General features: G+C 57.2%; 1 protein-coding gene across 1 annotated transcript; it reads left to right on the top strand.

The window, feature by feature from the left end:
* Positions 1–3,166: 3,166 nt before the first annotated feature.
* On the top strand, positions 3,167–12,786 carry FBXO41 (F-box protein 41; the record flags this gene model as incomplete). Its single annotated transcript, XM_080712050.1, has 12 exons — positions 3,167–4,029; positions 6,234–6,459; positions 6,899–6,972; positions 7,172–7,530; positions 8,103–8,344; positions 8,516–8,631; positions 8,745–8,897; positions 9,087–9,182; positions 10,480–10,598; positions 10,769–10,927; positions 12,501–12,616; positions 12,724–12,786. 12 exons carry the CDS (start codon positions 3,167–3,169, stop codon positions 12,784–12,786), a joined length of 2,586 nt encoding a protein of 861 aa, XP_080568176.1.
* Between the last annotated feature and the right edge of the window lie 1,171 nt (positions 12,787–13,957).

Here is a 13,957-nt window from a genome sequence, read left to right as displayed (position 1 = left end):
CACTCACTAAGAAACAGGGTCTCACTAAGTTGCTGTGAGGCTCACTAAGTAGCTGAGGATGGCTTCGAACCTGCGTGATCCTCCTATCTCAGCCTCCCAAGTACTGGGATTACAAGCATGTACCACCACGCCTGGCTTTATCCTTTATTTTGAAGCAAGGTCTCACTAAATTGCAGAGGGACTCACTAAGTAGCCGTGGCTGGCCAAGAACCCATGATTCTCTTGTCTCCACCTCCCAAATACTTGGATTACAAGCATGTATCACCACATTCAGCTCTGATTCTAATTTCTTGGTCAGGATTTCTTCCTAGTGCAGGGAACACAGACCCAACTGTAATTAGTGTAAGCAAAAAAAAAAAAAAAAAAAATCGTTAAACAGGACAATGTTTGTCAAGGATCTCTCTCCCCATCTCAGTTCCACTTTTCTGGGTTATCTTCATTCCAGGTGGTTCCTCCCAAAAGGAGACAAAGATGGCCCAACACCTCTGGCCCTCTAGAAGCATCTAAAGATGCTTCCCAGGAGTTCCAGAACAGTCTTGGGGTTTATTGGTCCAACTGGGTTTCTCTGCCCATCCCGGGAATCTGGGATATACTCTAAGCCATGCAGATGGTGAAGGCTGGTTTCCCAAGGTCAAAGTGGGGTGCTAATACCAGGAGTAGAGTGGGGCACTGGAGGACACAGAGGTGTCTACTTTTACATCCATGTGAAATGGCAGGAGGCCAACGCAACCCAGGAGTGGGTCAGGATGGAGAGGCAGAGCTGAGGCTGAGAGCGGCTTCATGGCGGGACACTGAGGGAGTGAGCCAGATTGCCTGGGGGAAGGAAGAGGCTGAGGAGGTGCCCTGCAAAGGAACAGGAAGTCACAAGCCCAGAGGAAATGTGAGACAGGGCAGAGTCTCAGCCAAGGGACCAAGTGGGTGAGACCCTCCATGACACTGGATCATGTGATGAGTGACAGACCAATAGTCTGTGACCCTAAGGAACAGTGACAACAAGTGGCCTGAGCCAGATGCAGGCAGCGAGGGAAGGTGTGGCAGTGAGGAAGCCGGTAAAGACTCCATAGGGCAGGGGACGGTGACAGGAAGCTGGAGACAGGATTACAGGCGTGAACTGCCTCTTTTTGGTACTGAGACTTGAACCCAGGGGCGCTCTACATCTGAACTACGCTCCCGGCCCTTTTCATTTTTTATTTAGTAAAGATCTTGCTCAATTGCGGAGACTGGCCTAGAACCTGTAATCCTCCTTTTTTTTTTTTTTTTTTTTGCTGGTACTGGGGATGGAACCCAGAAGCTTTCTACCTCCGGGCTATATTCCCAGACCTATTTTCTATTTTATTTAGAAACAGGGTCTCACTAAGTTGCTGAGAGCCTCACTAAGTAGCTGAGGCTGGCTTCAAACCCGTGCGATCCTCCTGTCTCAGCCTCCCAAGCGCAGGGATTACAAGTGTGCGCCACCACGCCCCGCGTAATCCTCCCATCTTGAACTGCCAACTGCTAGGATTCCAGGAATACACACTCCCACCCCCACCCCCACCCCCTGGGCTTAAGCCTTTTTTTTTTTTTTTTTTTTGGTGGTCCGGGGGATGGAACCCAAGAGCATTCTACCTTTGAGCTACACCCCCAGCCCTATTTTTTATTCTTTATTTTGAAACAGGGTCTCACTGAGTTGCCAAGGGCCTCACTAAGTGGTAGCTGAGGCTGGCCGTGAACGGCAATCCTCCTGTGTCAGCCTCCCAAATGCTGGGATTACAAGCGTGCGTGCGCCACCACGCCCAGCTAGCATTTTCTTTTGAAGGACAGTCTTAGATATACTCAAGTACATATGGGGCACTAATCTTGAGTTATAAAGGCTGATGACTGTCTTCCTATGTATACCCCTGTACAAGGACCACTCGGATCAAAATAAAGAACATCTCAGCATCACATAAGGTTCCCTCCTGCCCTTCCCAGTCCATATAGCTCCCTGGATAACCTCTGTTGTGATTTCTGTCATCATCCATTTTATCTTTTTGGACTCCATCTCTGTGGAATCCTGCAGAACGTGGTCTTTGGTCTGGCTTCTTTCCTGCAACATAATACTAAATGGATTCGTCTGTGTTGTATCAGTTGTTCCTGTTCTTATTACTGGGGAGTATCCCATTATGAATATAGCACAATTTAGCCATTCTACTGATGAGCACTTGGGTTGTTTCAACCATTATAAATATAACTGGTTCCTTTTTTAAATTATTGGACTTTTGGGGGGGAGGGGTAGTAGGCATCGAACCTAGGGCATTCTACCTCCAAGTTACACCCCAGCCTTTTTACTTATTTATTTATCTTGTGGTATTGGGGATAGAACCCAGGGGCATTCTACACCCAAGCTACATCCCAGCCCTATTTTTTTTTTTTTTTTAATGTAGTACTGGGGAACCTAGGGACTTTCTGCCTCCCGGCTATACTCCTAGACCTATTGTTTTTTATCTTTTATTTGGAAACAGGGTCTCACTAAGTTGCTGAGAGCCTGCTAAGCAGCTGAGGCTGGCTTCGAACTTGAAGTTGCATGATCCTCCTGTCTCAGGCCCCCAAGTACTGGAATTACAAGTGTGCCCCACCACCCCTGGCCCCAGCCCTGTTTTATATTTTTTATTTTATTTTGAAACAGGGTCTCACTGAATTGTAAAGGGCCTTACTAAGTAGTAGCTGAGGCTGTCCCCCCCACTCGAACTCCCGTCTCAGCCTCCCAAATGCTGGGATCACAGGCGTGTGCCACCACGCCCGGCTTTATTTATTTATTTATTTATTTTATTTTATTTATTTATTTAAATTTTGAAACAGAGACTTGCTAAATTGTTGGAGCTGGCCTCCAATCTGCGATCCTACTCCCAGCCTCTCAAGATGATTGCTTTTTAAAGATTTCTCATAGGCTCGCACAGGTACCAGCGCAGCCCCCCCCCACCCCCCCATTGAGTGGGGGACGCGGGCGCAGGGCCTGGGAGGGCCAGGCGGCAGCGGCCGCCCTCTCCCTAAGCCCTGCCTCTCTCTTCCAGCCGCCGGGGCCGCGGCCGCGGCGCCCCGAGCCTGCCCGGCCCTGCAGGGGGGCTCGCCCGCGGCGCCCCATGAGCGCGCCGGGCTGACCGGCTGGGCGGCCGCGGTGGAGCCGGCGCGCCCCGGGGCCGGCGGGGCGATGGCCTCGCTGGACCTGCCGTACCGCTGCCCGCGCTGCGGGGAGCACAAGCGCTTCCGGAGCCTGTCGTCGCTGCGCGCGCACCTGGAGTACAGCCACACCTACGAGACGCTCTACATCCTCTCCAAGACCAACAGCATCTGCGACGGCGCGGCCGCCGCCGGCTTCCCGCTGGCGCCCGAGCCCGCCGCCCTGCTGGCCGTGCCCGGCGCGCGGCGCGAGGTCTTCGAGAGCACGTCCTTCCAGGGCAAGGAGCAGGCGTCCGCGCCGCCGCCCGCCGCGCCGCACCTGCTGCACCACCACCACCACGCGCCGCTCGCGCACTTCCCCGCAGACCTGGTGCCCGCCGGCCTGCCCTGCGAGGAGCTGGCCGAGCCGGGGCTCGTGCCCGCCGCCGCGCGCTACGCGCTGCGCGAGATCGAGATCCCGCTGGGCGAGCTGTTCGCCCGCAAGTCCGTGGCGTCCTCCGCCTGCTCCACGCCGCCGCCCGGCGCCGGCCCCGGGCCCGCCTCCGCCTCGCCCGCCTCGCCCTCGCCCGCGGACGTGGCGTACGAGGAGGGCCTGGCGCGCCTCAAGATCCGCGCGCTGGAGAAGCTGGAGGTGGACCGGCGGCTGGAGCGGCTGAGCGAGGAGGTGGAGCAGAAGATCGCGGGCCAGGTGGGCCGCCTGCAGGCCGAGCTGGAGCGCAAGGCCGCCGAGCTGGAGACGGCGCGGCAGGAGAGCGCGCGGCTGGGGCGCGAGAAGGAGGAGCTGGAGGAGCGCGCTTCCGAGCTCTCCCGCCAGGTGGACGTGAGCGTGGAGCTGCTGGCCTCCCTCAAGCAGGACCTGGTGCACAAGGAGCAGGAGCTGAGCCGCAAGCAGCAGTGAGTGGGCCCTCGGCCTTGGGCGCGCGCGCGTGTGTGTGTATGTGTGCAGTCCTCGTGTGCCCCGGTGTGTGTGTGTGTGTGTGTGTGTGTGTGTGCAGTCCGCGTGTACCCCGGGGTGTGTGTGTGGGGGTGGTCCGCGTGTGCCCCGGGGTGTGTGTGTGTGTGTGTGTGTGTGTGTGTGTGGTCCGCGTGTGCCCCGGGCTTTGTACGGCATCTCTGGTCGTCAGCACGTGAGGGTCCAAGGGTCCTGATGATGTGTATTTGGGACCACGGGTACGTGGGAGTATGGTCGTGTGCCTGTCCGTGGAGACTGTTCCTGTGCCTTCTCTGTCCCAGCCAAGGCCAGCCCCTGCATTTTGGGAGCAGATCCTCCGTTTTTGTTTTTCTTTTTTTTTTTTTTTTTTTCCCTCCAGTACTGGGGATGGAATCCAGGGGCAGTCTACCTCCCAGCTACACCCTCAGCCCTATTTTTTATTCTTTATTTTGAAACAGGGTCTCACTGAGTTGCAAAGAGCCTCACTAAGTAGCTGAGGCTGCCCTCGAACCGCGATCTTCCTGCCTTAGCCTCTGGAATGCTGGGATTACAAGCATGCGTGCACCACCACGCCCGGTTTACTCTTCTTCACTTTTGCCTACTCAAAGGCATAGCCCAATTCTCCCCTCTCCCTTTCCCATCATCAGACTTTTGTTTGCTATCTACCTGTCATCCCTAAAAGCGTGCACACATGACGTCATTACTCCCATCTGCCCTAACTTCTCCTTAAACTACTGCCCCTCTCCTCTCTGTTCCTTACAGAAGAAAAAAAAAAAAAAAACTCCTTGAAAATATTGTCTCCACTCTTGGCCTCCAGTTTCTTTCCTCACAACCCTCCTGTCCTACTCTGATCAGGTTTCCACCTCCACCACTGCCCTCAAGTCACCGGTGACCTTGTTGCTGAGGCCGAGTCTTCCTTACTTGGCTCCTCCGCGGCAGCAGTTTACGCTGCTGATCCTTGAAACACTTGCCTCGCCTGGCTTCCAGGACACTCCGGGCTTCCCTTCTCTTCTTGTCTGTTCCTTTCCAGTTCTTTGCTGGCTTCTCCTCACTTCTCTGGCTGTTAAGTGAAGGATAATAAATTATACAGATATCACCCATCTGTGCTCATTGCATTACAAGCTCCGTGAAGGCAGGGTTTTTTTCTATTTTTTTTTTCTTTTGTGTGTGTGGGGGGGTCTGGGGATGGCACCCAGGGGCATTTGACCTCTGAGCTACACCCCCGCCCTGTTTTGTATTTTTATTTTGAAACTAACTTGCAGAGAGCCTCACTAAAGTAGCTAAGGCTGTGCGCGAACTGTGAACCTCTGGTCTCCACCTCCCAAGTGCTGGCTGGGATTACAAGTGTACGCCACCATGCCTGGCTTTTTTTTTTTTTTTTCTTTCTTTCTTTCTATTTTTGTTCACTGATCTTTCCCCAATACCGAGAACGGTGCCTGGCACCTAAAAGTGCTCAATAAACGTTGGGTGGATGCTTGAAGACATGAATGCATTGGGAGCTCACACTCATGTTTAACTCCTGAAGGTGTGGTATGCTTCTGCGCTGAGCACATGTCCCGGTGTGTTAATGTGACTTGATGTCTCTTCGGATGTTTCTGGAAGTGTGTGTGTTTGTATTCGTCAGTGGGACTGTGCCTCTGTGATGCATCACATGTCTCAGGCTGTGGACATGCGATGTGTGTGTGTCATGAATGTGTGGGGCCGTGCCCTGGGGATCTGTGATGGATAAGTGTACCTGGCTGAGTGGTGCTAAGTGTGTGCCTGGGAGTGTTCCCACGTGGAGAGGCTGTATGTTGAGGCCATAGGTAAGTGGGCGTGTCTGTGTGTTTCCGTGTGAGGTGGATGGTTATGGGATGGACGAGTGGGGCTCTGTATGTACTTGGAAGTGGTCATGTGTAGGACTGAGGATGCGGCTGCATATTCCTGCCAGGCGTGGGTGTGTAGTTCTATGTTTGGGGTTGGATGGGTGGAGCGTGAGTGTGTGACTTGGGTGTACATCTGTCTCTGCGCGGGGCCCTGTGCTGGGCCTGCTCTGCATAGACCTGTGTGACCATGAGCAGACGCCGCAGCAGCTGTGCTCCCCATTTCCCCATGGGCCGGGCTCTCCTCCAGGGGCCGGGGGTCAACCAGGCCGAGGCCCTGGGGTAAGAGACTGCTCCGGGCCCAGGGAGGTGGTGCAGATCGACCAGTTCCTGAAGGAGACGGCAGCCCGGGAGGCCAGCGCCAAGCTGCGGCTGCAGCAGTTCATCGAGGAGCTCCTGGAGCGGGCCGACCGCGCCGAGCGGCAGCTGCAGGTCATCAGCAGCAGCTGCGGCAGCACGCCCAGCGCCAGTCTGGGCAGTGGAGGCGGGGGCGGTGGCGCGGGGCCAGGGGCCCGGGGCCCAGGCAGAATGGTGAGTGTCCACTGCCCCCACCTGCTCACATGGACCCCCCTAACAGCCTCACATCCCCCCGAGTGCCATGCAAGCCTACTCTGGACCTGGAGCATAGATGCAGGACTGAGGACCCTTCTCACTGCACAGCAGTGCTGGCCCTGAGCTGTAGTGAGGTGTGATCCAGCAGCCCCGCCCTCAGGGGCCCATGTCTGCCCACCTCTGCAAAAGGGAGCCCTGGAGCCACCAGCTAGGGTGCTGGGCGGGCATGGGAGGGGGCTGGGGAGCCTGTCTGCCTGGGCTGTCTGTCTGTCCATTCGTCCATGCTTCCCAATTTTTTTCTTCTTTTCTCTCCTCTCCTTCCTCTCTTCTGTCTTGTACCCTCCTTCTCCTACTCCTGCCTCCTCACCTTCTCGCCACCCCCGCCACCCTCCCTCTCCTCCCTCTCTGGGGCCCACAGCGAGAGCACCACGCAGGCCCGGCCGTGCCAAGCACATACGCCATGTCACGGCACGGCTCCTCTCCCAGCACAGGGTAAGCCTCGGCCTGCTGGCCCCTGGGGGGCTTCTCTGCTCCTCCTGCGCCCATCCTCTGTGGGCCACCTGTCTGCCTTCCACAGTCAGAGGGAGCTTTGAGAAGCGGGGTGGATGGGTTGCCCTTGGCTGGTGGTAGGGGCAGGGTGGGCGCTCAGGCCACCCGGTGCCCTTACCCCTCACCATTTGGTCCACCCCAGGGCTTCCAGCCACATGCCAGCTGCCTCTCAGAGCTCAGGCTGCTATGACAGTGACAGTCTGGAGCTGCCCCGCCAAGAGGAGGGGGCCCCTGAGGACAGTGGCCCTGGAGGCTCGAGCGCACGCGCCCAGGCTGCCAATGGCGGCTCGGAGCGATCCCAGCCCCCTCGCAGCTCAGGCCTGAGGCGCCAGGCCATCCAGAACTGGCAGCGCAGACCCCGCCGCCACAGCACGGAGGGGGAAGAGGGGGATGTCTCCGACGTGGGCTCCCGAACCACAGAGTCAGAGGCTGAGGGCCCGGCGGATGTCCCCCGCCCGGGACCTGCCATGGCGGGGCCAGTGAGCAGCTGCCGGCTCTCAGGTAAGCCTGGGAGGCAGAGTAGAGAGGCTATCCCTCCTGGGGTGCTAGGTCCCCTTGGGGGACACAGGGCTAAGAAGGTGCATCTCCCAAGCTCCCGTACCTCCCTTCCTATTGTCCTAGACTTCCGCAGGCCTCCTGTGAAGCACCCTGCCAGCCTGGGGCAGAGGCTGTGTGGTAGGGTGGGGCTGTGGCAATACAAGGATGCCACTTCTGGTGGCGCAGGGGGGTCTCTGCACGGGGTGGGCTCAGCAACAGGTAGAGGCGAGTGACAGTGCTGACCTGGACTGAAGGCCGCGGGGTAGCCAGGCAAGCCTCTCCCATCCACACACAGACCATGTGCATATGTGGGTGGGTTAGGTTAGAGGGTTGGGGTGGGGAGAGGCTTAAAAAAGTTTACATGAGGAAGAGGCACTCTCCCTAATTTATAAAATTAGGGGTGGGGTACTGTTGAGGACAGGAAAGCAGAGGCTCCTCACTTCCTCCCATAGCACTGGTCCCCCAGCTCCCCCACTCACATCCCTGCACTGGCCTTTGACCCCCCACTGTCACCTTTGCCCCCTGGAATTCTGCAGCTCGCCCGGAGGGGGGCAGTGGGCGAGGCCGGCGACCGGAGAGGGGCAGCCCCTCACGCTCCAACGAGGTCATCAGCCCGGAGATCCTCAAGATGCGCGCAGCCCTGTTCTGCATCTTCACCTACCTGGACACACGCACGCTGCTGCATGCCGCCGAGGTCTGCCGGGACTGGCGCTTCGTGGCCCGCCACCCTGCCGTCTGGACGAGGGTGCTGCTCGAGAATGCCCGAGTCAGTTCCAAGGTGCCTGCTGGGAACCCACCATTTCCCTGGCAGAGCCTGGCCCCTCAAGTCTGGTCCTTGCAACCCTGGCTCCAGCTGGAGGCTCTTGGGAGCCTCCCGTTCTGGGGCTGGCTCATCTGCAGCCAGCCGCATGCAGACCCCCGTCTTCACGCATCCTCCCTCGCCCCACAGTTCTTGGCGATGCTGGCTCAGTGGTGCACCCAGGCCCACTCGCTGACGCTGCAGAACCTCAAGCCTCGACAGAGGGGGAAGAAGGAGAGCAAGGAGGAGTACGCACGGAGCACCCGGTGAGGCTGCGGTGCGCGGGTGCTGGGCCACAGACCTGGAGCTGAGTGGGGCGGCCTCCCGGAGGAGGAGCGGGCCGCAAGGGGCAGCTCCCTGACCTCTCGCTCACCCCCAGGGGCTGCCTGGAAGCAGGGCTGGAGTCCCTGCTGAAGGCAGCCGGGGGGAACCTGCTGATCCTGCGCATCTCTCACTGCCCCAACATCCTCACCGACCGGTCCCTCTGGCTGGCCAGCTGCTACTGTCGTGCCCTTCAGGCCGTCACCTACAGGTGGGTTCCCCTCGCCGGAAGCAAGGCCTGTGCCCGCTTTTGGCCTCTGCCCCCGGGATCCCTAGTCCCGCATGACCTTCCCCGTGTTCTCAGGTAAAGGGACCCAAGAACTCTGTGGCCCAAGGAAAGGAAGCCTGAGAGAAGTAGAAGCCACCAGGGTGGGCCACTCCAACTTTGTCTTTCCAACAGGAGTGCCACAGATCCCGTGGGCCACGAGGTCATTTGGGCCCTGGGTGCAGGCTGCAGAGAAATTGTCTCCCTCCAGGTGGCGCCACTTCACCCCTGGTGAGCCCAGGGCGGTGGGTGGGGAGGGGGCACAGGTGGGCCTAGTCTGGGGCTGAGGACCCGGCAGCTCTAAGCCAGTAATCCGTGTATTGAGGCTTTAGGAGCAGGGCTTTAAAATTAGACGTGGAGTCGTGTCCTGGGTTTCTGGCATTGTCACTTTGGGCAACCCAAGTATGTCTTAGATTCTTAACTTGCAAAGTGAAAGTAATATTAGGAATCTTTGGACCTTATTAGGGCTACCCACAGAGCCTGTGGGGCCCATTGTCAGTGTTCAGTCAATAGCAGCTAAGGGTGGCATAGTCAGGCCATTCCGGGTTGGTGTATAGTATACAAGAGCTGGTTGTTGGAGAATCCAGGGCATGAAATCACCCCTCACTCTATTCAGAGTTCTTGAAACTGCCATGCTTTTCTGCTCCGTGCCGTGCCCGTCAAGGCCTTTCTTCACATGCCAGCCCCTCCCAGCCCACCCCGTGTGCCCCGACCAGCACCCCAGTGGGCCCTGCACCTCCCCTGCCTCGACTCCCATTGAGCTCATCTATTTTGCAGTCATTTATATGTCAGTCTCCTACACTAGACTTGCAGTTCTCAGGGCGGTCTGAACATCCATTTCTAGGTCCTTGGTACTGAGTGCGTAGCCGACCCCACAGAGATGTCTGCTGCCTGGGCAAATGTTGAGGGATGAAGTGTTCAGGGAAGCAGCGAGTCTTGTGTGAGTGGGGAGGGCAGGGCCAAGCAACGAGTGTGGAAAGACAGGCTGGGCAAGGTCAGGAAGGGCTTTGCTAAGGGGCTTAGGTTACTGCATTTTACCTAGAAAGTACTGGGAATTTAAGTGGAGCAATTGAGGCATTAAGAGGACTAAGGTCAGACTGCTCATGTGCTCTGCCACAGACCTCGTGCTCTGAGGGCAGGCCCCGTGTCTGCAGGGTTGTCCCTGCACCCCCAAGGCCTGGCTCAGTGCTCAGCTGTAGCAGACACTTGATAACCATCTGCTGATGCTGGAGTGAGTGGCTGTGGGGATGAATGGCGCACTGTCTGCTTTGTGGAGCATACATTGGCAGGGAGAGTGGTAGCAATCTAGCTGAATGTCAGAGGTGGTCTGAAGTATGCTTTAGGGGTTACTCAGGAATCAGAGGCTGGCAAGAAAGGAGAGGGGCACAATCAGATAATCCTGGTGTTCTGACTCTCAGCTGAGATGTTGGGGGCACTTGCCTGAGACAGAGAGGAGCCCCCCAGGAGGAGCATCCTGGGTGTGTCGGATATCCAGAGGCTTCTCTGATGCCCCCTTCCCATTCTCCAGCCAGCAGCCCACGCGCTTCAGTAACCGCTGCCTGCAGATGATCGGTCGCTGTTGGCCCCACCTCCGGGCCCTGGGGGTTGGGGGCGCCGGCTGTGGGGTGCAGGGCCTGGCTTCACTTGGTGAGTCTTTCCTCGGGACTAAGGTAGGGGGTGGGGAGAAACAGACAAGGGTGCCATACTGCCCTGTGAATTTCCATGGGGATTCCTGGCTACAGCCTGGGTGGTAGCAGGGTGCTGGGTAAGAGGTGAGTTGGGGAATTTAACAGCACATCCTCCCCTCTTCCTCTTAGCAAGAAACTGCATGCGGCTGCAGGTCTTGGAGCTGGACCACGTGTCAGAAATCACCCAGGAAGTGGCTGCTGAGGTCTGCCGGGAAGGCCTGAAGGGACTGGAGATGCTGGTGCTCACGGCCACCCCCGTCACCCCTAAGGCCCTGCTGCATTTCAACAGTGAGCAGTGGGGGATGCTGGGCAGGATATGGCTGTCACCTGTCACCTGCCCTGTCAGAGCCAGTTCCCCTTGCTCTCATCAGCAAGTACTGGCACTGGGGCAGACTGAGCGAATTTGCGCCTAGCTTTGCCCCCAGAGCCTCCTGAGGCCAGTGGGCATCCACGCCTGCCAGCGTCTGTCCCAAAGGTTTGGTTCCACAGACATGTTACAGTGCGTTTGTGCCCATGTTGGAGCCGAGAGCCGTGCAGGACCTTTTTCCTGTGTGAGCCTCCACCAGGGCTGAGACAGGAGTGCAGACAGGCTAACAGCCCAGGCCCTGGAGCAGGACTGGCCTGTGTTTGCTGCTCACTAGCTGTGCGGTTCTGGGCAGATCCCTGAGGTTTTTGTTTTCTTTCCCTCCCTCCCTCCCTCTCTCCCTCCCTCCTTCTTTCTCTTTCTTTCTTTCCTTCTTTCTTTCTTTTTTTTATGGTACTGGGGATGGAACCCAGGGGCATTCTACCTTCAAGCGACACCCCCAGCCCTATTTTTTATTCTTTATTTTATTTAATTTTTAATTTATTTCTTATTTTTGGTGGTACTGGAGTTCCTGAAAACCCTTCTACCTCCAGGATACACTCCCAGACCTATTTTTTTTATATATACTTTTTTATAACAGGGTCTCTTAAGCCAGTGTGGCTGACTTCGAACCTTCGCGATCCTCCTGTCTTCTTCTCCCAAGCGCAGGGATTACAAGCGTGCACCACTACGCCCGGCTTATTCTTTATTTTGAAACAGGGTCTCACTGAGTTGCCAAGGGCCTCAATAAGTAGCTGAGGTTGTCCGTGAACCGCGATCCTCCGGTCTCAGCCTCGCAAATGCTGGGATTAAAAGCGTGCACCATCATGCCCAGCTGCCAGAGTTCTGTATCATGTGATTTTCTAGAATGGATGGGAGATTAAAGAGATGTATAATATAATCCCTCAGAACAGCTCCTGGGATGAGGACTTCTCTCTAGACTTCAAATTATGCCTTCTCTGGCTCCTTCCTCTACTACCCACTTTGCTCAGCTACTTCTCTGCCTTCATCAAAGCAGCTTGGGCTGCGTCATCCCAGGAAGACTATCATCCAGGATCCTCTGGCCCCTGGGAGGACCCTGTGCCCAGACTGAAGGTTCCTTTGCCTCCTAAGCACCCCCTCCCTCAACCTTATGGCCCACCCTAGGTACCACCACCAGGGCTAGCTGCCCCTTGGGTCGCGGCCTCTGCGCAGCCATGTCCGGCACCCACAGGCCCTCTGCTCCCACCTGCCCTGTCTTCAGGCTTCAGCTGCTGTTTCTTGTCACTTCCAAGTGCCCAAGCTGTGATACAGCGGGCTCCTCTGCCGCAGGGGTTGCTAAAGCCGGGCAGCTCCTGAGCGTCTTCCCCATCTTCCTCCTGGTTTCGTGTGTGTTCTTGGCCAGCATGGGCCTTTTACACTCCTGGTGGTTGGCACATGATTGTTCTCCGTGGGTGTCTGACTTCACTCATTATTAAGGTGAGGGGAGGCAGCCCATTGCCCAGGCCAAACAGGACCCCTACCCACCTTTCTTCCCAGGCATCTGCCGGAACCTCAAGTCCATTGTGGTCCAGATTGGGATTGCTGATTATTTCAAGGAGCCCAGCAGCCCCGAGGCCCAGAAGCTGTTTGAAGATATGGTGACAAAACTCCAGGTGAGGGTTGGCTGCGAGGCATCCCCGAGTTGGATTGGTGGCCTGACTGTGGCAGGGGGACCCCACCATCCTGCCTCTGAGCGAAAACTAACCCGTTTGGTCCACAGGCCCTGCGACGGAGACCCGGCTTCTCTAAGATCCTGCACATCAAGGTGGACGGCGGCTGCTAACCCGGGTTGGGGGCGGCAGGGCCCCTGCCAGCCCCACACCAAGGCACTCTTTGGCCCTCCAGAGGGACCCTGGTTTGAACTAGACCTTTGATGGCCTAGTGTTAGCCCCAGTTCCAGGGAGGGGCTGATTTCCTGTCCTCCTGGAACAGGAGAGCCACAGGCCTGAACCAGGGCACTGCCTCCCTGGTGCAGGGGCTTGGACAGAAGCTGCCCGCCGACCCCCACCCTAGCCTCAGCTGGAGCAGCCTTTGGCACAGCCAGTGAGGAGCTGTTACCACCAGCACCTGGTGTCGTCGCCTGGAGGACCTACAGTGACCACCATGGCTCCTCAGCTGCTCAGGCAGGCCTTTCCTTCTCGAGGCCTCATCCACCAGGCAGCTCAGACGAGGCAAGGAGGGCTCTTTTCCTCGCTTCCCCTGGCCCAGCCCTCGCTGTGGGCACCCCCACAGCTTGCCTGGCCTCTGGGTCCATTCTCCACTGATAATCAGGCAGGCCTTAGGGACCTGGGCACAGGGTCAGCTGAATGCTAGGGGTGGCTGCAGTAGGGCTGGGCTTAGAAGAGTCACTCAGAACTCCTAGGCTGAGATCACCCTCCCAAGGGTTGGGGGTACTGGCAGGTGGAGAAAATTTACTTATTGCTGTAAGACAAGACACCCCACCACACACCAGAGCAAAACTCACAGCTGAAAGGTGCATGTTTCTATACTACTGTTCATTCCCAAGGGCCCCAGGGAGGGTCAAGGTCCCAGCCCTGAAAGGCCCTGTCCGCAGTGAGAGGGACTTTCCTTCCAATCCTGGTGCTTGGGCAGGAATCCCGTGGCCTGGGGTCCCCTAGACTGCCTGGAGCAGGGGCACAGGGCTGCCCTCTGTGTTGGGTTGGAGGGTGGCTGGCTTTGCTCCTTTGCCTAGTTATCTGGCTTGATGGTATGGCTTTGGTAGGGAACCAGACCCTGGGGTCAAGGAAGAGGATGGGCATCCTCAACATGCTCCTCAGCTATGGGCTGAGGCTGCAGTGTCGGTCTTCTGCCTCGTGGCTCAGAAGTCACAGAATGCCAGTGGGGGTTTTCACTGGCCTTTAAACAGTCCCCAAGGAAGCAGTCTGGGCACCAAGGCTCCAGAGACAGGTCTCCTGGTTCTTCCTCTCAGAACTCCCAGTGGTTCAAAGGCTGTG

Source organism: Muscardinus avellanarius (genome assembly GCF_963383645.1).
Source record: "Muscardinus avellanarius genome assembly, chromosome: 15".
In the NCBI taxonomy this organism is placed as follows: Eukaryota; Metazoa; Chordata; class Mammalia; order Rodentia; family Gliridae; genus Muscardinus; species Muscardinus avellanarius.
Note: the sequence above shows the minus strand (reverse complement) of the source record. Positions and strands in the feature narration are given on the sequence as shown.